Source organism: Serinus canaria, chromosome 4 (assembly GCF_022539315.1).
Source record: "Serinus canaria isolate serCan28SL12 chromosome 4, serCan2020, whole genome shotgun sequence".
Lineage (NCBI taxonomy): Eukaryota > Metazoa > Chordata > Aves > Passeriformes > Fringillidae > Serinus > Serinus canaria.
This window is the reverse complement of record NC_066317.1, coordinates 49,231,815-49,255,119: the sequence shown is the minus strand read 5'-3', so window position 1 is coordinate 49,255,119 and position 23,305 is coordinate 49,231,815. Positions and strand designations below refer to the sequence as shown.

Genomic DNA, 23,305 nt, shown 5'->3' with positions numbered 1-23,305 from the left:
TTTTTTCCCCCTCTTGTAGGTGCCTGAGATTATAAGCTCTATTCGACAAGCTGGAAAAATTGCCCGTCAAGAAGAGTTTCAGAATAATCTCTCAGATGTTGAAGACCCTTTTGCAAAGAAGTTTGAGGTGCTCTTCTGTGGACGGGTAACGGTAGCACATAAAAATGCACCTCCAGCACTCATAGATGAATGCATTGAGAAGTTTAATCGTGCAAGTTGTACAAAAAATTCAGATTTCAGCTCATCATCCCAGCAACATGAAACTGCCAATAACTTTGGAGGTTTCTCTTTCAGCAGCAAATTGCGGTCTGTGTTCCAGCCCTTGGTCAATGAAGAGGAGGAAAAAAGGCCAATTAGGAAATCTTTTTCTCAACCTGGACTTCGTTCCTTTGCTTTTAAGAAGGATTTCCAAGAGGGAAGCCTTAGGAGTAACAGCTTTGTCAGGTCTTTTGAAGAAGATGCAATTTCACTGAACCTAAAAAGTCAACTCATCTATGGACACAGTGTTGTGCAGCCAACTGACATTGCAGAAAACCGGACTATGTTGTTTACGGTAAAGCAAGATTTGCAGCTTCTGGTGGTGTTTTCACATCTTGGAGTTTGGAGTGGCAGACACCAAAGCAGATGTTCTGACAGATGGCAGTTACTTCTTTGATAACTTAATTGCAATTACCAAAGCTTGACTTAAACTTGCCTATATCTCTGGAGAGCATTACTTCTTAGTGCAAATTGGTTTACATATTCTAAATAAGTTTATGTTAAATAGTTTAAAACAGTACTAACTGAAACCTTGGGCTTCTAAAGAAAGTTTTTAGAAAGTTACTGCAAGTTAGTAGGTAGCTGTGCAATTGCAGAATGGTATGTACACTTACACTAACTAGGAACAGCAGAAATAAATTTCCAGGGGAATTAATTATCTGTAACTAGAGCAGAAGGACCAAACCGTGACTGATAGCTAGTAGACTTTGTCCCCTGATAAGCAGTGTAATTGATGAAGGTGCTCCTGCTGCCAGCATGTTTGTGTAATGATGGAGTAGTAGTGGAATAGCTTCCTATGCTACTCCACACGTGGCTCCACTCCTGCCCTGCATGCACGTGGCTAGCAATGCCTTTGCCTTGATAGGTGAGCAGCAAAACTATTTTCTAAGAACTGAGAAGCAAGTAAGGAATGTGATATTTGCTCCTCTTACAATCCTCATGATAGATAAGCTATGTAACATATTTTGCTTAGCTTGTGTCTTCTGAGCATAATACAAACCCAGAGCTGATACTGCAAAGACTGACTCTCCTAAGGTCATCTTGGATCCATCAGCTGCGGTTGGAGCTGGGCATTCTTAAGGCCAGTAATGGAGTGTCTGCAATTACAGGTTTTTTAAAGCAGGGAAAGAGAATCCTTAAGGAGGATTGCTACTGTGTTATAGCTGTAAAAAGTAGCATGCAGAAAATGTCATAGTCAGCTATACCTGAATTAAAGCTTCTGTTTAGTTGTGGCAGGCTGACATCAAATAGTGAGTGCAAGAAGGAGAGATGTTTCTTCCCTAGTAAAGAAAGCCATGTCCGCCTTCTTCCCGAGCATGTATTTCACATAAAAAATACAGTACCCTTTGTAATAATAATGCCTAATTTTAAATAAATCATGACTCCATTATTGATTCATGCCACATATTTTAGAAATAGAGAGATTATAGCTGGTCTGGGTAGGTCCAGATCCTCTTACTCCAGTGAGTGAATTTTTAATTTATATTAAATAGATGCAGCAGTTCTCAAAGACACCTGCAGCTTCAGTCTGAATATCGTGTCAGTCACCTGCTGGCAGCCACATTTCCGAATTGTGAGGCTTTGCTGATCTGGCTTTGTGTCTTGGGTTGCTTTCTGCCTGGGAAAATATTGTTTAGTATGCACAGCTGTATTCTTTTCCTATTCAGCCAGTCTAAATTCAGCTGAATATAAGGAAGTGCCTTCAGTATCCACAGGCAGCAGCTGATGGCAGAGCTAAATTTGTTGGTTACCTTCCCCCATGTTCAGCAGGATCTGAGTCAGGGAATGCAGGCAGCATGTTTGGGCCTCACCAGTTTGTGTGTGGCTACATGAAACGCTTACAAGTAGCTTAGTATCTAGAGGAAAAAAATGGTTGGTATATTCTCATTTAGTTACTTAGATTTTGCCCAAGACTGGAGCAAAGGTTGGTTGATGCATGAGGTGTGAAAAATATTCAGATTAATTATTTCTCACTTGTTTCAGACAGTCCTGATTTTAATATCTTCTTCCTGAAGAACTGCTTTCCTAGCCAGTTTCTTAGGATTTGAGGAGGGAGGAGCGGGTATTTTTAGGTTTTTCTCCTGGCTGTATATTGAGGGTGAGGGGAAGATGTTCCTTGGTCTGGGTTTCTTCCCCTGGTTTAGTTGACTTCAAATGATCACTACTGCCCAAAGGCCAAATGTGGAAGAATTCTGTGGGACTGGGCAATAAGAAGGAGCCTCTTGCTGCAGGGAGGGGAAGACAGCAGCAGTCAGGAGGCTGCTGAGTAGGTGTTGGAAGGAATAGCCCCATGAACAAAGACAAGATCAGCCCCAGAGACAATACTAGGAAACCGGCAGGCATCTGGGGAGAACCATTGTGACTAGTTGAAGTGAAAGAAGAGGTGGAAGGTGATTGCACAGGGCCATTTTTAGACATACAGATGTGGCATGTCTGACTTGATCTATTCACACATGAGATTTGTCCCTTCCCATTTTCTTAAGAAAGTACAGTTATATTGGTGCTGCTGATGGTTTTGTGTGCATCTTTTGGGATTTGGTACTGATTGAAGCAGTTTTCTACAAGTCATGCTCATGAGTGGATCCAAATTCCACCCACCTTCCTAAAATCTGATATGAGACTTATTTTTAGCATTCTCTGACATGCAAAAAATATGAGGAATTTAAATTTTCCTGTCGCTATCTTGCAAAGATGTTGCCAGAAGCTGAAAAAATTAAAATAGTTTCACCTTAAAAATTAAAACAATAGTTTCACCTTAAAAATGCCCTTTGCCCATCAATACTTATCCTCATCTTTTGACTGTACAAGATTAAATTATATTAGAAAATAAACTCCAGTAAATTCATTTGTATAGTTTTTGAGTTAAGTGCTTTAAATGAAATGTTATGTGTGCCATAAATAAATAAATAAAACTCACAGAAATTATTAAGTAGACTACAGGAAGAGGCACATGCTTGGATTTAAATTTTAAAGCAGTCTCATTAAGTAGCTTCTGTGACTGTGGTACAGTCCAAGACTGCAGAAAATAAGAAAAGGAAGGGTAAGTGTGTTTCTCTCGGTGCAAAATAGGTTACTTGTGATACAATATTGCTCTCATCTGTTTGAACATTATTTTCTTGTCTCCTTAAACCTCAGTGCCATAATGTGCAGAGCTCTCAATGCCAAATCAGCGTTGTTTCAGTATTCTTTCTGATAGTAATATGCTAATTGATATAAATATACAGGTAGAAAAAAAATTGAGATCTATATTCAGGAAACATTTTTCTAGTGAGACAAAAGGAAGCATAATGTTACTTTTTAGCATCTTGCAATTTATTTTGTTCTTTTTAGATTGGCCAGTCTGAAGTTTACCTTATCAGTCCTGACACAAAAAAAGTCGCAATTGAGAAAAGCTTTAAAGAAATATCCTTTTGTTCTCAGGTAAGATTGCAGTGTATTCTTTTTATCTTTTTTTTAGCTTTTTAAATATTCTCTACTTGTGACTGCTCATGTAATCCTCTCTCCTTGCACTCCACATGGATTCTCTCAACAGCAGTTTCAGTGATTGCTATTGAAAAGCTGCTAATTAATCAGTAATTTTATAAGACCATAGTACTTTTTTCATGCTTTGCATTGTTTATTTCTGAGATGAAAACTCACTCCTGTATGCAGTGGGTGAATAATATTAGTTAGAAGCAGCACTGGTCAGGAACACGCTCTTGTTTGAGATTGCAGTGAGCATGATTCACGGTTTGCAAGTCTTGGAAACCGTGAGCCATATTTTTCAAGAAGTGAGAATGAAAGGAGAAAAAATACATGGAAGAGTTATCTGAAAAATACCTTAAAAATATGTTCTTTTCAAGAATATAAGTTGTATGAGTTTAACTGAGGACCTGCCATGCAGAGGTAGTATATGTAGGCAGGCATGTATCAGACTCCTCATTCACTCCTAATCCCTGTTCCTTGTGCCAGAGTTTGCTTCTCTGTCCTTCTGCCTGAGTTTTTGTTTGTTTGTTTTGTAGGTTTTGTTTTCCATAAATTACTTTGTTTTTTAATTTGATGATAATAGCTTTCATCACTAAACATACAGGCACATATTCTGAAAATTTCAGAGTAAAATACATTTTGCATAGATTTTATTAATCTCTGGGTCTGCTGTATGGGTCTTTTACACTTCATCCATTAAAAACAAAACAAAAACCAAAACAATGTCTGACTTAATTGAAATTAAAGATTTGGGAAGTATTAGGTTCTATAACAGGCCAGAATTTTAATGGCCAGATGTCTTTAATGTAGCTCTAACAGAGGTAAGTGGCCTATATGTAATGCTATTTTGTTCTTCCTGAAAGAAGTACAGGTACAAAACATTGAAAGTAGGCATGACTGTTTCATTGCTGTTGTTTCTTTCCTAGGGAATTAGACATGTGGATCACTTTGGGTTCATCTGCAGAGAGTCTTCAGAAAATGGAGGTTTCCACTTTGTTTGCTATGTGTTTCAGTGTACAGATGAAGCACTGGTAAGTGAAAGAAAAGAATAGCCAAATAGAATATTCGACCCTGAATGTCTTCTACTGCTTTATGCTCTGTATTTTGCTGAATGTCCTCAAATCCTATTCCACTCAGAAATACAAGTATTCAAAAATGTAACCAATATAGCATCTGCAAGAGACCTTTTCATTTGTTTTGAGGGCAGAAGTTAAAATCCTCTTTGAAATCCACTAAATCTTCATTTCACCAACTAAGTTAGACCTTATGTTTCTTTTCTGGGGAAAGTTTTCTCTTAGGGCACCTGTTCTTAAAATCAGGACTACACTCATGTGCTCTAAGTAAGACCAGTGCATCACAACTGCAGTAAGCTTTTTTGATCAGAGACAAGAAAGGGGTTTGAAGTAGAGGGTAGGATCTTTCATTAAACCACAGTAATAAAATTGGGTGGCCTGGAAGAGACATGAGTTCATTATGAGTTTTATTGTGCTTGTGTGTTTGTGCACAGAGCTGACATAGCAACAGCTTGAGTTTTTAATCATAAGCACATTCCCAAGCAAGGGGCAGTATCGTTCTAAAATACTGTTGTGTTTGTTAAGGAAAACAGTGGAAGAGTGAAATTCTGTTCTACATGCTGTTCTTTTCAGGTTGATGAAATCATGATGACATTGAAACAGGCTTTCACTGTGGCTGCTGTGCAACAAACTTCCAAGGCACAGCCCCAGCTCTGTGAAGGGTGTCCAATGCAAAGTTTGCATAAACTCTGTGAAAGGATAGAAGGTGAGGTTTAAAGAATTTTCCGGTTGAATATTTTTTTGTGGCAGTTTCATCAGGGGACAGTATGTAGAACCCTAAAGAAATTAATTCTTAAAAAGAGCTTGGGACTTGGGGTGGAAAGTTGAGAGCCAGATACTTTTTTTAAGAGGACTGTAATATCAGATTTTCTGTAAAGTAATAAGAATTTTCTAACAAAAGGTAAACTCCTTTATTGTGTTTTAGTCGAGCTTTTGAAGACTGTTTTCAATTGTAAACATTAGTACGTTGCAGCTTGTTTGGTTCTGTTAGCCCTATAAATGCAGAAGACTGTGGATAAGGAACCTCTGAAGGATAGATGCTGCAATAGCTATGACCTGCTGTCCTACTGAGTCCACTTAGAAACTGGCATTATGCTATCACTAAGCAGGAACTGAACAGAATACTTTTAATATGTGTGTTTGTCTGCTCCTTCATGGAAATGCAGAAATTAGAATTGTAGTTGTTGCCCAGGAACAGATGTTCAATTCATAAAAACCCTACTTATGTTTCAGCAAATTTCACTGTTAGATTTTGTTCATTAAAGTGATGTTTGGGGTGAATAAAGGGCAACAGCAGCTTGTCAGATCACGTGGCAGTGGCTTGTTGGACTAAAACCTGCCTAGTGCTAATTTGATGAAACTGGAGAACTTCCAAAACTACTTTCATTCTATTTTGGCTTTTAGCTAGCTGTGATTTTTGGGAGGTTTCTTAAAGGCAAATGTCCCTTAATGCCTTCAATCATGCCATCTTGTTAATTGTATCATCTGCTTCTGAAGGAGATATTCCATGATCAGAAACTGAAGTGCACAATACTGCTGATGGTTTGCTGGTTTTCCACAGAAAATAGAGGAAAGGAATTTAATCCAGGATGAGACCAGAAAAAATAATCTTAATGAAAGGGTAGTCTGCTTTAGACTGTCAATAAATGTTTTCATCAAAAGGCAAAGTAATACCTTCACTAACAAGCAATAAATTTACTTGTTTTCAGAAGGGCCCACAATATAGAAATTGGAGAAAATGAAAGGTAATTCTGTTTATACCATAAACATTATCCAAGCAGCACTGCACAAAACACCCAACAAAACAGTCTGCTAAAATGCAGTCGATTGTGGGTTTATTTTATCTTGTGTCATAATGGAGTCTTCAGCTAAGAGTATAATCCTGGTCTGTTCTCAGTAAATCTCCTCATTGCAGAGTTCATGTCCCTCATTTTAAAGACATGAGTTTAGTAGTAGCTTTAAATTAACCTAGAGTTCTTTCTAATGCCCTCTTATGAAATCATGGAATGGGCCAGCTCGAATAATTGACAAGCTTTGGCTTAAATTGTCAGCATATTTATGTGATTGAATAATTCTGAAAAAATTGACCCTCTAATTTGTTCATTTTTGTTCCTCTTGGTAGGGTTGCACCCTTCTAAGACTAAACTGGAACTACAAAAGCATCTAACCACGCTAAATAACCAGGAACAAGCCTCTGTTTTTGAAGAGGTTCAGGTAAGCTTTGTTCCCTACAAGATTTTAAAGCAGCTGGTGTTTTTTGTTAACATCTGCGTAAAATAGAGAAGTCATTTTCGTTTTTTGTGAATCATTAATTTTTTTACTTAATAGATTGTTAGCCAGCTTGTGCTTTAATTTCAGTTGTTTTTCTATAGCTGTTAAAAACTTATCTTTTGATGAAAATTGCTGTTTTACTAATTTTTCTTCCCCTAATACTCCTTGCTTTCCATGGATATGTTGCCTTCTCACTGAGTAAAACTGAACACATTTTTTATGGCTGAAGGCAATAACTTGTACTGTGAGGACATTCAAACTGTTACTTGGACCAAAACAAATTTCTGTAATATACCCAGATTGAAAATTTCTTGCCTAAAATTTATCCTAGATCTTAATTCTTGTCAAACTAATTAAAGAAGTGAAACTTTCTATCTTCTTAATTAAATGTATTTTAGGACAAAGGAAAGCCTAGCTGGATTTAAAACAGATGATGTGGATTGTAGGAAATGTCACTGGGATTGAAACAGTGTTGATTAAGAAATCTCAGACTTTTTAAAAAGTAACATTTCCTTCCTCTTTTGAGTCATTTCAGTTTCTTTGTGTGTTTCCACGTGGCACTTTATCACTCAGTACCAAATTTGGAAGTTACTCCGTGAAACCAATTCCATGAGCTGAGTAATTTCTTAGTGTAGGGCAGCTAGCATAGGGCAGCTAGCAGCACTGTTGCCTTTTAGTGTTCTGCACACAGTCTAAAGCTTCTTTCTGGTAGTCACAGGAAACTGTTAATTGTTTCTGGTGAGGGTCTGCAAACCATTAACTTGGTAAACCTAAGGGTAAAGTACAAATCTCCTGCCCATTTTATCAATTAAGTTTTTGAGTTGGACAGCCTGGAATGTTGCATTCTTGCAGATCCATTTATTGTTACCATGATTCTCATTTTTAGGTAACTGTCTTCCTGTGGTACTTTTATTACTCTAATGGCTACCTTGGCATTAATTCATACTGTATCCTCTGCATTATATCAACAGGCTTAAGACAGCATGTGTTTTTCAAAAGTTAGGTTTCTGGGATTAAATTCTTTAATAAATTGTTTTAAAATCTGCTCTTAAAATAATTAAGATCAAAATAAAATGCAGTATGGATAAATAGGTTCACCTTGTGTGCTAATTTATAAAAAAACCTATATCATTTCCCAAAAACTAAATGTCCAGTGTAAAGGATTTCTAGGAGAAGTGTTGTGAATCCCGTCTCTAGGACAGTACTCCAGGTGTTTTACAAACTCAGAACTACAGTGGTTCAGTTTTAGAAAGAAAATTTGCAAAAATATTTTTAAAGCCTTTATTTGCTTGGGGCAGTTTGATATCTGTACAGTTGTCCTCTGTCTTACACTTCTTGGTGTAAGTTCTGTCGTGTATGAAGTGAGGGCAAGTGTTTTTGTGGCTGTGTTGGTGCTTTGCCTGGGACACTGGTGTCCTCTGGTGGACTGGAGTAGTAGCATTAACAGACTAAACTTGTTCTGACATTGATGATTTATTACAGTGACAAATGAAAAGTGTAAACATTTGTAAACTGTTACACAAATGTATCATTACTGTGCTTGTGGTGTTTTCAATTACAGAAATTAAGACCACGAAATGAACAAAAAGAGAATGAGCTGGTTATCTCTCTTTTGAGAAACATGTATGAAGAAAAACAGAAGGACCATATTCATGTTGGAGAAGCAAAACAGGTAAGTGATCACTCAGTTTTAGTTCATGTAAAGAGAAGCCATGAAAAAATTTTCCATTTGATTTTTATGTCTTTCCAAAGGCAAATTTGCATCACCTGCAATTTGAAACTTCAGTGTGTAAGCAGTGGTGAATACTGGGTTTACTTATGGTTCATAAACTATTGTCATGTGCCAAAACAAATCTCAAATTTTGAGGTCCCTGGTACAGTCTGATTTCAGGCCTAGGAGAAAGGGGTGTAAGCAAGGTAAACTACTAAATTGTTTATTTGTTCTCTCTTCAAAGAAAATTCAATATATGTGAGAAAATGTATAATGAATATGTGCTCTCAGCTGATCTGTAGCATTTGCCATCTTACTATCAGTGTTGAGTCAGTGTAATGACAGCACATTGGATTTGGTCATTGATAAAGCCTCTTACATTTACTCAGGACTGAAATTTCTTGTGTACAAACAAATTTGAAGCGGCCTTAAGATGAGGAGGATTGCTGCAGAAACAGCAGCAGAGGCTCTTATCCATGTCCAAAGAGATGAGCTACCTTTTATTCTCCATCAGGTTCCATCAGTGCTGTTTAACTGGCATACAGCACAGTTAAGGTTTTTCTGAAGGGATTAGTGGTTTTGGATGCCTTGGTTTGTGAGTGGCTACTTGAGACAACTCAGGGAGGTGATTATTTAAAAAAGGATTCCATCCATTCACTGGAAACTTTCCATACCAATTATTTGGACCCTTTTAAAAGTCTTGACTGTCCCTCTACTGTTGGTTGGTAATTCCACTGTGATGATTGCTGTCAGCTATTTGTGATACAAACTAGGAAATAAATATATGGAGAGTAATTAGACCTGTGAAGAAATTAGGAAAGTAGCAGCAAATCCTCCTTTACTGTATTTTCACTCTGTTAATCTCTTCTCCTTTTATGGCTTACAAGCTAATTATTGACCTCCCCGAGTAAACAGAAGGAAAATTGCATATTTCACTCTCTGATTTATTGTCTTGGGCATCTCACCAGAAATATGCTTTTAAGAATAAAGGATTTCAGTTGTGGGATAAGAGGAAGAAACATTGCCTGAGGTCCTCTGTCATCATGCCTAAAATATTTTTGTTTGGTGCAGTGCTAGCTGATGGTCAGTCACATCCCTTGGAAATAGGGATATACAAAGCGAGATAAGATCTTTAGGTATGAAGAATGAAGCTTTGAAGTATGTCTTCAATGATTTGAAAGTTTATAAGGCCTGCTGCAATCTGTTTGCTCAGTTCCTGAAACCAAATTGCTTAATATGACGCTTGCAAAGATGCCATTGTTCTAAGAAGAGAACCGACTTCCCCATAATCTATCATTTGTCTCAGCATAACATTTTATATTTACTCTGATCATTTATCTCCAGGCCTGTATAATAGCAGATATCTTTGAATACACGCTGTTATTTGTCTCAGGAGTCATTAACCCATGACACCCTGATACCCCTGTTCCCTTCTATTCTGCATATTCACTTTCATGCTTTTCATTGCCTTTTTTAAAAAATATATTTAAATCGGGGAGAAAAAGATGAAGTGTGATACAAGTACATGGATCTTGTTTAACAAAAACACTTTAAAATAATTATCTTTCCATAAGAATAGCAAGCAGCATCTGATTTACCCTTGGAGAATAAAATGAGGGAAGGTGTCAAGGTTTAGGAATTGTACTCTCCATTCAGTGCCCCTACCAAGACTCTCCAAGCCGGGCACCTACTGCAGTGGGATGGAGAGTACAGTTGGAGGTACAAAAGGCAAAGATCACAGGCTGAGATAAGAACAATTTACTGGAAACAGCAATGAGGTAAGAAAATGACCAGTAATAGCAACAGTACTAGTCACAGAGGGTACAAGAAAAGAAATTTTTCACACAGAACCCACCCCCCCAATGATAGAAAGCACTGGAAGTCTCCCTCCTGATACATTTTTTTGACTGGAAAGAGCCCCTTCTCTCTGAAGTGAGACCCCTACCTCCAGCAATGACAGATGGTATAAAATATCCTTCAGGTCCTGGCCATGCCCCTTCCCAGCTACTACAGAAATTAACCTTGGCCTGGCATAACCGGGACAGAACGTAAAAAGAAAATACAGGAGCCTGTAAAGTTGTCATACTGGAAATAGGATGTTTTAAAATTACATCTAGGCAGGACAATTTGGTGATGGTTATAATATGTCATTCACCTGCCCAGTACTAATTGCACAGATCAACCATTCAGATCTCTGAATTTAGGGACAAGTAGAGAGGGCTATGGTGCCTGTCAGCTTCAAGATGAACCTCCCAAAACAGCATTGAAAACTGAGCTCTGGTTTCTACTGCAGATATTGGGTCTGGATGGTAATATTTGTATCATAGTATTGTTTTTATGTTTGCTACATTAGTATTCACCAGCACTAAAAATGGACTGAAATTTTTATTTAAGAAGCAAAACTCTCAACTGACTGTTAGCTTTAAGGTGAAAATATTTCTTCTGGTGAAATATATAGAAAAAGTTAGATTGTTACACATCTTCCTGGCCCTTGGAAAGACCCATTTTACTATAATGGAGAAAGTTGAGAGTTTCTGTTAATAATGAGATTTTGATTAATTTCTTGGTTGAAGAGAAGGGAATCCATAAGAAATCTCTAATCTGTTACACTTAAACATTTAGAATTTGTACAATTCTACATTGGCGTAAATGAAAATTTGTCAATAGAGCTGTAAATCAGTATTAAAATGGCAATTCTTCTGAAGCATGCTAGTTCACTCAACATGTTTTCTGTAAGAGACTTTCTGTCCTTATTTTAGGATAGTTTGTTAGGCTTCAGTACAAGTATCACTAGAGAAAAATGCATGACAAGCTGAGGACACCTGGAAAAACTACCGGTACAGGTTATAAAAGTCTTCAAATCCTTCACTGAGTTTTTCTCCATGTTGTTGAGTATTTTGCATTTCTGTTTCTAAACACTTGCAGGCTTCACAACCTCCTGCTGAGAATGCTGTAAATGAAGGGTCCAGCACTGCTTCGAGATTCAGATTAGACATGCTAAAGAATAAAGCAAAAAGGTCTCTTACAGAATCTTTTGAAAGTATTTTATCACGTGTAAGTATCTTCTTGTTTATTGTCCTTGAACATAATGTCATTGCTTTGTTTATTTGAAAGAAAAGTCTTATTTGTTAGCATTCCAGACCTTAGCCCAAAGGTTATTAAAGTCACAGTGACAAAAATATTTGTTACTTCCCAGACAGTATTTCTAGAATTCACCCCTATAAAATCATACTGCAGCTGTTCTCAGGATATGAAATATAATGTTAGTGTTGTTATATTAGCTGTAGTACTGTTCTAGTTTTTTTCAGTTTGTCCTGACTGGTATAAGCTGCCTATGTAAGCATAGCTGTACACTGGTTGCATTTTCACTGGCATTGCTGTCTTGGTGGAAACTCTTGATTTTGATCAGATCTGGAGCCAGAGGTTTTGGCTGAACTAGACAGATAGTCACTGTTGTGAATAATGACAACATTTTATATTTTACCTGGAATAAAACTTCAAAGAGAACATGAGCTTTAACTTCAGAACATTAAAAAATGATATGATTAAAGATTAGGAAGATACAAGTTCCATAATTGTGTTAGCACATCAGAATTCATCAGATATTTTTCTTAGTTACATAACAACATTACTCAAACAAATTATATAAAAATATTGTTCACAGATTCTACAGAAATAGTTATGCTTTCTGATTTGTAGGTACTGAATGATAATACCAGAAATTATGTTTTCCTGTGTACTAAATTATATGGGTTTAGTCCTTTGTAAAGATATCCTTTTAATATTTCTGTATCTTTGTAAGTACCTAATACAGAAGGTACTTTAACAGCAGTTCTAGTACATGTGAAATATGTGATAATGTACATATCATGGAAAGCACATCATTGCCCATGAGAATTCCTTAATTATACAGGATCCTTCACATTGACAGAGACTATCCTCAATAAAGCTTCTGTTTCCCATAAGGAAAAAGGGTATTTTTAGGCATTTCAGGAAATCAAATTTGATACTGTCTGTGAAAATTACTGTGCTACCGAAATCTCTTTGGTGTGTCCTATATATCGTAATCTTAACTGCTGATGTGCTTTGTTGCTACAGGGCAGTAAAGCCAGAGGTCCACTGGACAGGTCTGGTTCTGTGGATTTGGACAGCTCTATGTCCAGTACCTTAAGCAGCACAAACAAAGTAAGTAAAGCCTGGGATAATTGTACATATTTAGACACTTCAAAAAATATTCCCTGAAACAACTAAGCAAGTATGAAATATGGTCAGATGTGAAATGTTTCAAGTTGCTTTCAAGCTTTTCATTCTATTCCCTGTGTTATAAATCAGAGAAGTGCTATTGAATTAGAAGAGCCTTGTACTGTATATAACATATATTTTGTATAAATATGTGAGTATATGTGAAATAAAATATTATATAACATCATCTGAATTTTACAACAGTGTGCAGCAAAACAAGTGCTATAATGACCATGCTGCTGATCCTAATCTGACTGGTTTTAGTCCTGAAAGTTCATACCATGAATGCAGGACTGTATTAAAAGAAACTTAAAACTAAGACAGGATGTAATTTCCCTGTTTCTGTGGTTAGAAAACTTTTAGTCTGTATAAAACAATACAAATGTGCAGCATGGAAGAAGCCAGTCTCCTTCCCTGGAGGCAGCATAGCAGTCTGCAGGCTTAGCTATACAGCTATTGATTCTGCTGTAATGCCTGCTCACCTGCAGACTCCTGACGCCATGTAAACAAGAGTCTGCTCTTTCTGCTTATGTTTTTGAAAGAATGGCTGATTCTGCAGGAAGAACACAAGGTGAGGAATAAAGAAAATGCATGGCTTGGGATTGAAACAGGCATCTAGTCATAGGCTTAAGTTCTTTTTGTGAATCTGCAGGTAGACAAGTGGAATATTACATGGTTAGACTGGGTTGCTAAAGATACAGCATTCTGCAAGGGTGAATTCTGCATTCACCCTTTTCACTGCTAGCCAAACAGCACCCTTTTGGTCTGACCCTATTTCTTTTGACTTGTATTCAACATACTATTACTCTCAAAATTACTTAAAATTTTCTCTCCAAAGTAAAAACTCTGCTTTATTGGCCTAAGTGATGAATACGGATATAAAACATCAAACATATTTCTTTGACCTAGCTTGATAAAAATGTGTGTGTTTGCAGCAGATGTCTGTGGGATGCGAATAATGACAGGTACTGTAATCTCAAGGATGGATTTTAAGCCCAGATATTGATAACCTTATTTCTTGCACTGCTAGGAGCCACCGTTGTGTGAAAAGGAGAAAGACAGACTTCCTACGCTTCCTGCAGAAAATGCTGTCAAGACCAGTGGATCACTGGATGATCTCTGCAGCAACACAGAGGATTTCTCTCTGGAGCAGTCTGTTCCATTGCCCCAGCAGAGCTTTCGGAGGCGAGCAAACACACTCAGTCATTTACCGACCGAGAGCCAGGAATCTCTGGGGCCTGTCGAAACATCGCCATCTGTTCCTCAGAGGAAACTTATGAGGTATCACTCAGTGAGCACAGAGACTCCTCACAAAAGAAAGTAAGCCTTATTAAAAACAGGCTATGATTTTGTTTGTTGAGGGCATATTTGGGGATGATAATTGCACAACAGGTATGTCCTCTTAATGGATAAGAGATGCAGTGTGCCACTCCTTGGAGGTTTGTAGGTATTCTTTTTAAAAGCACCTTTAGCCCTCTGTGCTTCACAGGGGAAAGAAGACATGAGACGTGTAGTTCCACAGTATATGTCACAAACTACTTGATTCAGTTATATTTGTCCAAGCAATCATTTTTGTTGTTTTGATCTGTGAGCAGTATAAATAAATGCTACTTCTTGTTTTCTATTTACAGAGAAAAATCTGTAAATAGAAAACAAGAAGTAGCATTATTCCTGTGATCCTGAAAACCTTACTAGTTGATGATTTCATGTGTAGCTTTGAAAAAGCACACAAAAGTGACTCAAAGCGCCTAATTATTGGTAGAGGTTGGGCTCCTGTCTAGCTTTTCAATGAGCCTATCTAGATTTTACTCACAAAACAAAATACTACTTGCTTTAATAGGAACATTCTTCAAGCTGTCCTCCTTCAAAGGCCTGCCTCTGCATCTCTAGCCCCCTCCTAACTTTATGGCAGTTTTCTCCCTCCCTTCTATCTGGCTTTTTCCAATTACCGTTGAAATACTTCTGTATTTCACTTCTCATTCATTGTAACTCTTGATCATATGCCTGACTTTCTCGTTGAAATCAAGGGGAAGCTCATATAAGGAAAAAGAAATGGGGGTGTTAGTGCCATTTTTTGGTGAGTTATAATTGGTCATATTCTGAAATGCTTTGCTGAAGCCTGTAAACAGGAATTTGAGACTTTGCTGATCGGGTTAAAAACAGTTCTTGTTCTTACAGTTGCTGCATTAACTGTGAAAAACATAGGAAATGTCTCATTTATATATGCCAGCTCCATTTCAAATATTAGAGAAGGGATTTCATTTTTTTTTCCCTCCTTTCCTTTCTTTCTGTGTTGTTCTCTGTGCTACCTCAACTCCATCGCTCTGGTTGGAATCCGCACTATATGGTGTGAACGAATCTGTCGGCAAATCTAAAAGTTCTTCTGGTCAACTTGCACGTTCTCCTACTCTAGCTCGTCTTAATCCCTCGGCCTCTTCACCCAACTTTTTAAAATATCTAAGGCATAATTCAAGTGGAGAACCAAGTGGGCATTTTGCACAAAAAAGGTGAGCTAGTACCTGCAAATAGTTTGGTGTAGGGTTTGTTTTCCTATGTCATAAATATGGAACTCTATGGCACAAATAATTAAAACAATTTAGTATAGACCAAAGGTAGTAGATTTTTATGGGAGAGGGAGCTCTTTAACTGCTCCACCACTGAATGTAGAGCTGGTACTTACATAATTTGTTGTTTTGATTAAAGTCTTTCAGACACTGGCTCTTTCTTTAGAACCGGTTGTTCCAAAGCAATTTATGGTTATGCAGCAGACAGCAGCACTTCTTAAATTGTGTGAGGGATAAGTTGCCAAGAACCTGAGAGCTCACTCTGTCTGTCCTTCATGAAGCATTTGGTTCTGTTCTTTGTTCATGGTAACACAAAAACATACTACTGTTCTTTTGTGCCTGACATTAAAGGCAAGTTGACCAAGTAGTTACATGGGGCAAGAGGCGTCAGGAATATGGAGAGCTGATAGGAAACAACCCATCCCCACAAAACAAAACCCCAAGAACAAACAAACAAAAACCCCAACCCATCAACCCATCATTTGTCTTGGTTACTTGCAGCAGTTCCAAGTTATACTTTTCCATGCCTTCTTTCTTAAAATTAAAATATATAGAGAGAACATTGAAGAAAAGGACATTAACACTTGTTTCCCTGAGAACCCAAAACTGAGTGGCTCCCTAAAAATCATAAAGTGTGAAACTCTCTTTGAATCCCTTGACCTAAGACTGCTTATTTCAGCTCAAAAGGCTAATGAGACCAAATGTCCTCAGAAGCACTGTCAACAGTCACTGGCCATTGGCAAGCAATTTTTATTGCTGTTGCTGTTTATTTTTTGGTTTTGTTCTCTCGTGTGAAAGTTTCCTGTTTCCCCAAGGTGCTGATTTTTCTAAATCTAAGAAAATAGTCAACTGAGGATGCTGCTTCACCACTTTCTTCAGTTGTACTTGCTAAATACTAACTAGAATCTCTTCATTCAGCTTTATCTCAGGAGTATGACATAGCTCGAGGCAGGAAATGCGATCCTGCAGAATCCTGTTCACTCTTCAATTTAATAAGACTTACTTGAATCCTGGATGTAAAATTCTCAAAGCAATTTTTTCCAAGGGATTTGGTAATGATTCTGTACACACAGTTGCAACTTCTTTCTTTTCTTGTCTCTTAAGGGTGTGCCGTACTGAACATCTTAGCAGCAACACTGAAAATGGAAATTGGTAGGGATGTCAAATGGGTTAATGAATTTAAATTAATACAGTCAAGCTTCCCAATTCTGTAAGTGAAATTACCATGTAATTGCAATGGATTTACAATGTAATTGTAAGTGAGCCCTGTTTGCAGGCACACCATGCAACAGCCTTATCTTCTTTATCTCAATAACAGCTACTAAAGAACCTGCTTCACTTCATGCTGGTGATCATCCCAGAGTATTCTGCCCTCCCCCACCCCATTCCATTCACATCTTCAGGAAACAGTGCTAAATGTCATCCAAATAGAACATTATGGTTTATCAGAAACAATTCTTTCCTAAACTTACGTTTTCAGGAGTAAATTTTCCTACTCATGTGATTTTGTGTACTTGTCTCAAAAAAGATCTTCTACTATCATCAGCCAAGTAATTTTCTATATTTTCACTCCATGCAAAAACTTTTCATTATTTGAGTTGTTCTTATTTCATTCTATTGACCTTCTGAGTGTGTTTCAGACCTGTTATTTTAAAAGACAATTAAATAATTATTTTAAATGAAAATAATTTCTGTTAAAACAATTATGTTGGCCAGAAAACTGTTGATGAAGTTTGATTAGCACTCCTGTCTGCTGCATAAATAGAGCCACAATCCTAAATGATCAGTCAGAAGGCTTAACTTTTAATTTTTGAGTTCCAAGTTTGTCTGAATAAAGCCCTGTTAATGCTTTGCAAAATAGTTTTTGCCAAAGTCTTATTTTTCATTTGCCAGCACAGTGATTATCAGTGTCAACTTTTCCTAACCTTTTCCCCTAAACTTAGTCATTGAAACTCATATTTAAGAAAATGTAATAAAGTTGTCATTGGTTCTTATTAGATTAAAGGAATTTATTTGAAACATGCACTAAAAATCTTGTGATATAGCAAAGAATAATAATTTTACTGGAAGTACATTTATATACATTGGAACATTTTAGTTTGCCCAAACAAATATGTATCTCAAAGTAGGGCTTTGTTAGCAGTTTTAGTTTTGACTTTGGTTTCCTTGATATTCAGACCTTCAGGATTTAGGTGCCTTTTGTTTGAAACTTAGGAATGTGTATTATTTTTATTCTGTGGATTTATACTTCTTTGTTCTAAACTATACTTCTCCCAACTGCACTCTCAGCATCTCCTACCGTACTGCCTTAAGGAAAAAGCTTCATTCTTCCTCTTCTGTGCCAAATTTCTTAAAATTTCTGGCTCCTGTAGATGAAAATAACACCTCTGACTTTAGGAGCACAACAAGGTAGGGTTCTCTCTTAAAGCCTAGAGGTAAAACTGTATTTTCAAAGATTTCTGTGTCTGAAATATTTCAAATGCTTCTTGCACTTGCAAAACCTGATTTGTGCAATGGTTCACCTGCATGTATTCTGCATGTAATTGCTGTCAAAATAATTAAGCTGTCCCAGACTACTCTCCTATTAGGATTGTAGATTTTAGTCATCTTTGATATTGCAATGGTCATGCAGCTTCTATCTATCTATTTCTGTGATTGTTCCTGACATAAGAGAGTTTTTACTTAAGAGAATATATGATTCATCCAAAGCAATGTCAGTGTCTTCAAGTTGGAAGGAGAGGATGACCTGTAAAATGCTCCTGCCTGTTGCTGCCAGAGCTATCTGGATTTCATTTATCCCTTTCAGCTTCTACAAGGGCTCATGTAACCATTTGGCTAATAGCTGGAATAAAGCAATGAATAGTTTTGAGTTAACAGATGAAAGTTATTAGTGGGATTTTTAATAGGAAAACAGCATTGTTCCTCACTATTTCATTTTGTATGCTGAATGAAAACCTCTGTATGGCATGTGTGGATGACATCAAAGGAGTAATATCCAAGGTTCTTGGATTTTGTTCCCAAGTTTTTCTCCCAGGCTTTGTTGGGAGGGGATATATTGCATACCCAGTGCACAGAAGGTTGGGAGTTCAGTTGGTGTTTATAAAGCTTCTTTATGAGTACTGTCAAAAGGCATCTGCAAGTCTTTGTGTCACCTATGAATAATTGCTAAGTTTTGTGGATGGCATATAAATAGTGTGATGCTAAAGCTACATTATTGTGTATGTATCTTTAATACATTCTGATTGATATACTGCTGCAAAGAAAACTGAAAATTAATTAAAACTGGAAAGAGTAGACTGTACAGAGCTGCCAGTCCCTGTTTGTGAACCCCAGTGCTGTTTGCAGCCATGTGTAAGCCTCTGCCACAAAGCAAGTTTCACCTTCCTGACACTGCAAGCTTGGCCCAGCATGTGCACAGCACACTGCATTCCCAAGGCAGTGCCCATGTGTTCCCTAAGGCTGTGGCTGCTCCTGGCAGCCCCAGGTGACCTCCTCACACCCTGTTCTTGTTCTGCCCTTTCAGTTCCCCGGGGCTGTGTGGCTGTTCTGGCAGCCCCAGGTGATCTCCTCACACACTGTTCTGTGTTCTGCCCTTTCAGCGACTACGAGTCCAAGCACGGCCAGCAGGCCCTGGATGCCGACAGCCCTGTGAGGACTCGAAGGCATTCCTGGAGGCAGCAGATATTCCTGAGAGTGGCCACCCCTCAGAAAGCCTGTGATTCTCCCAGCAGATACGATGGTAAAACCTGGGTTTGCTTCTGCGACCTTATTGGTGTATGTAGTGTGTGAAGTGTGAATCACTGTGTCCACCAAGGGGATCTATTTGCTGGTGTTCTCTTTGTACTGTCATTGCAGTTTGCCAGCTGCTTTTTGGTAATACTCAGCTGGTTAGCTGTTGAGTTTTTACATTTCAGCTTCACATGTAAATTGTTCTATTGTCTCATGTTAACTAGCCAGAGAAGAAATTATTTTTATGTGTACTATTTTAATGAGTTCTGGGGAAAAATGCATCACCAAGTATTGTGCTGAAGAAAAGAGGATGCTTCTATTTCATCTTTCTGTGTTGGAGTATAGAACTACAGACTAGAAAAATCCAGGTGTACCAGCAGGAATTACATTTATTTTATGATCTCATTTGTTCTGTAGTGCATGCTTTATCCTCTAGAGCATGCTGCTCTAGACTGTGACATTTGCCACTTGAGTCATAATTATCCACTGTTCCCATAATTATTTTGTGAAATTTTGTAGAGCTGAAGAACCGCAGACTAGAGGAAAACCACTGCACATAAGCATGCATGTGCATCATTTTGTGCATTCACTTTATGTAAGCCAGATAGTACAGGACATGGGGCCAAGAATCCCTGAGAAAACCTCTGGCTCACTAAAGTTTGAATTTCATAGCATGAGCTTTGTAAGCTATAACTTCTGATTTACCTCTAAGGCCATTGTATGAAAAATAATAAAAAGTGTAAGGAAACAGAAAGGAACACTATCTTACAGTAAATGTAGTAAAAAGTAACCATCTTAATGTCACTGAGATGCTTTTCTTGCATCTTAAAGTGAGATCTTGATTAGCTGGGGTAAACCGTAACAGAAGTGTTTCTGTGCACTGCTTGCAATGGAATTTAACTGACAGTGAGGTAAGCTGCATATATGGGCACAGATGCCTCTCAAATTTAGTGTAGTTCAACATGAAGTGATTTCAGGAGCATGTTGTGTGAACATAGATGTGAAATGCTCTGTTGTACTTAAAGGCATGTTATATGAAGGGCTGTTATATGAAACTTCTATTTTTACAAGTGTGATGTCTCTCTTTGTGACTGGAAATGGTCTTAATTGTTTTTGAAAGCCACAAAATCTTCCCCTATTAAATAGGAAAATAAAATCCACCTAAATTGCCTACCCAAGCATTTCCTCTGAGACATAATAGCTGCAAGATACAATCTTAACAACCTACAGCTGGGTAAGCAGAATACTTTGGGAAACAAGTGTGGCCAAAATGGAAAACAGGATGTGCTATTAATAGGAGCAGCAATTTAAAATAGTCGGCCTTTTTTCTTCATTCATTTTCGTTTTTGTTTCACTATACCTACTCAGTTTATTAACAGGAGAAAACTCAGTATCAGCGAGTTTTTTTAATTATTTAAAGCAAATACTGGGTTTTTCTATTTGGGCTTTTATGCATCTCCTGGAACATTTTTGGCAGTGAAAGATACTCACTTGTTATCCAGTCTCTGTAGCCTTAAAGGGAGCTGCTGTACAAGTGGTCTTACATTGGACTCACCACCACAGTTAACTAAGAAACCCCTCTAGTTCCAAAGTAAATGTAACTACCTGTCATTCATCATCTTGTTTTTCTTTCATATTCTGTCTATTTTTAAGTCTTTCTAACCCTTTTATATTGATTTCCTTTAATTTGTACAAACAGCTGATATATCACCAAATGATCAATTTCAGCCAAATTGGACAGAGGGCAAAGAAGGTTTTAAAGATAACATGCTTTGTCATGTTCTGCAGAAGTAAGCATGAAGGGAAGGAAATAAGGGAACATCTGTGATTTATGAGTTCCCCTTTATAGACACAGACTCCACTGACCAATTTCTCCCTTGAGGTGCCATGGTCAACACTCTGCTACAGAGTAATCTGCAGGAGAGGAGTGAGGAAAGAAGCTGGGAAAGGGCTGTGTTTAAAAGCCAGTAAGTCTCTCATCTAAGAGACCCAGATCTCTGTGACTCAGAGATGATACAGTTGTTCAAGTTTAACCTAGGCTGCCTGACTAAACTTTGTGTTAAATGTGAAATTCCCCAGGGTGCCTGAACTGTGCATTGCTTTGACCGCATGTGGGCAGGCGTTGTCAACAAAATGAAACTGCTCTGTGGCTGTTATTTCTCTGGGTTGTAATGAGTAAATTGAATGTGTAAGTTGTCACCAAAACTAGAGACAGCTTTAAGCTTTATATTCACAGAAAAATCTGGGTGCTGACATTTGTGGATTTGGTTGTATAGACAGGTGGTGAGCTGAATCTCAAAGTGCATCATGTTCATTGCTGCTCTCTGTGTGGTTAACACAGCAGGATATGAAGGTGTATTTACTAAAAGTTAAAAGAAAAAGAAACCCCAGAGAACTGGTACATAGCTGTTGCTGAAATTTTGGTCGTACACTTTCGAGGTACTGAGCTTGATAAAAGTCTTGATATCCTGAGTTTCCACTTGAAGCTTGAACACCTTAAACAGCACTGAGTCCCACTGTCTTGAACTTCTGAATCCTTTAACTCTTTAGGAAGTGCTCATTAGTAGTTGGAGCTGAAACTTCATCTTCTGTAGCTCAGGTGGAACAAAATGGTTGCCGGCTGTGCTTTGGGGGCTGCATCACAAATTACCAGGCAGAGAGCAGTTTGTTTTGCAGACACCATCATTTAAAAGGAAGGATTTACTATACATGAAGGAGGGTATTCTGTCCTAAATCAGTAGAAGAAAAATACTGCTCATAGATATGCTAGAAAGCTGTTTTTTCTTGCCACTTGAGATTCCTGCCTTGCCTGATGATTGAACTAAAGTAGCCATGCTCAACAAGGTAAGCACTCTGAGACAACACAAAGTCTTGTAGAGAAACCATTACTTTTGGTTGTTGTGGGAGCAAAGCCCCACATACACACCCTTTTCCAGCCACTTCCTGCTTGTTGGTGCTGCCACTTTCCCCTTCCCCTAGAATTTTTCCCTGCTTCTGTACAAAACTTTACAATTAAGCACATCAGAGAACTATTATGCAATTTGCTGCCTGACAGGAGAGCCAGGTGATCCCTGGTGAGCCTGAAGATGAGGCTGATGTCCAGTTTGAAGACCTAGAAAGGATATTCTCCATGGGTGAAATGATTTTTAGGAGCTGGTAGTTGGAGGATGGAGTGCTGAATGATGCCAGTTCCACAGTAGCAAGCTGCAGTTCAAATTCTCCAGCCTCAGCTCCTGCTGTTGTCGGCTTCCCCTGAATGGTTGTGATTCTGCAAGTGCTGTGGAGCACCAGGGGGCAGCGTTTCTCTCACCGGCACCTTCAGATGAAGTGACTCATCCTTGGAATTCTGCTTTAGTTGTTTATTTGTGGGAGTGTAATGAGTGCTGAATCCCGCAAAGTGGAGAGATGGAAAAAGGGAAGCAGAGTCTCCTTACCAAATGGATCACACTTTGATCTGTTACAGTACTACATTTATCTTGAAAGGTTTTTATTATTCTTTTTCTAAACCTCTGTCTCTCCTACTCATTGTCTTAAACATTCTAAGTAACAAATGTGTTTCCTCAATTATTTGATTTTTACCTTTATACCTCCCCACCCTACTTGCAAGCAGATGTTCCTACTTCTGTAGCATCACTCAAGAGCCACATTTTTTTTGCTATGCAAGTGGTCCAGGACTCTTTAGTTCTCTGTTCACTGGTAAAAAGGTGAAGAGAACAACGACTCAGTGATCATTTTAAACCAGATGAAGTATGGACAAACTCAAATGCCCTAATTTTCAGTTGGGTCTGTTTTCTGTTCCCACTCACAATATTAGACAAGCAATAGAGCAGGCAGGGCAGGTGTCTGGAAGGTAAGGGTGGGTGCCCTTACTCTGCTCAGGAGCAGGACATCCTTAAATCTGAGTAGACTGATAATGAAATTTCACCTTGCACTGCAGTGCAGCAAGATATTCGCTTACATGTATTCAGCATCTATAAATCTCTGTGTAGTGG

The 23,305-nt window shown here is 38.0% G+C and overlaps 1 protein-coding gene across 16 annotated transcripts in view; it reads left to right on the top strand.

The window, feature by feature from the left end:
• Nucleotides 1–23,305, top strand: part of TBC1D1 (TBC1 domain family member 1) — a 99,097-nt gene that overhangs the window by 48,651 nt on the left and 27,141 nt on the right. For 12 of the 16 annotated variants that reach the window (XM_030239222.2, XM_030239218.2, XM_050973606.1 and 9 more), the window contains 12 exons: nucleotides 20–553; nucleotides 3,589–3,678; nucleotides 4,650–4,754; nucleotides 5,370–5,502; nucleotides 6,919–7,010; nucleotides 8,629–8,739; nucleotides 11,704–11,832; nucleotides 12,877–12,963; nucleotides 14,051–14,340; nucleotides 15,399–15,527; nucleotides 17,874–17,993; nucleotides 19,184–19,323. In XM_030239222.2, coding sequence (XP_030095082.1) covers nucleotides 20–553; nucleotides 3,589–3,678; nucleotides 4,650–4,754; nucleotides 5,370–5,502; nucleotides 6,919–7,010; nucleotides 8,629–8,739; nucleotides 11,704–11,832; nucleotides 12,877–12,963; nucleotides 14,051–14,340; nucleotides 15,399–15,527; nucleotides 17,874–17,993; nucleotides 19,184–19,323 — 1,960 coding nt within the window. The remainder of the gene's footprint in view (nucleotides 1–19; nucleotides 554–3,588; nucleotides 3,679–4,649; nucleotides 4,755–5,369; nucleotides 5,503–6,918; nucleotides 7,011–8,628; nucleotides 8,740–11,703; nucleotides 11,833–12,876; nucleotides 12,964–14,050; nucleotides 14,341–15,398; nucleotides 15,528–17,873; nucleotides 17,994–19,183; nucleotides 19,324–23,305) is intronic. The other 4 variants (XM_050973607.1, XM_050973609.1, XM_050973611.1 and 1 more) reach the window with 4 other exon arrangements.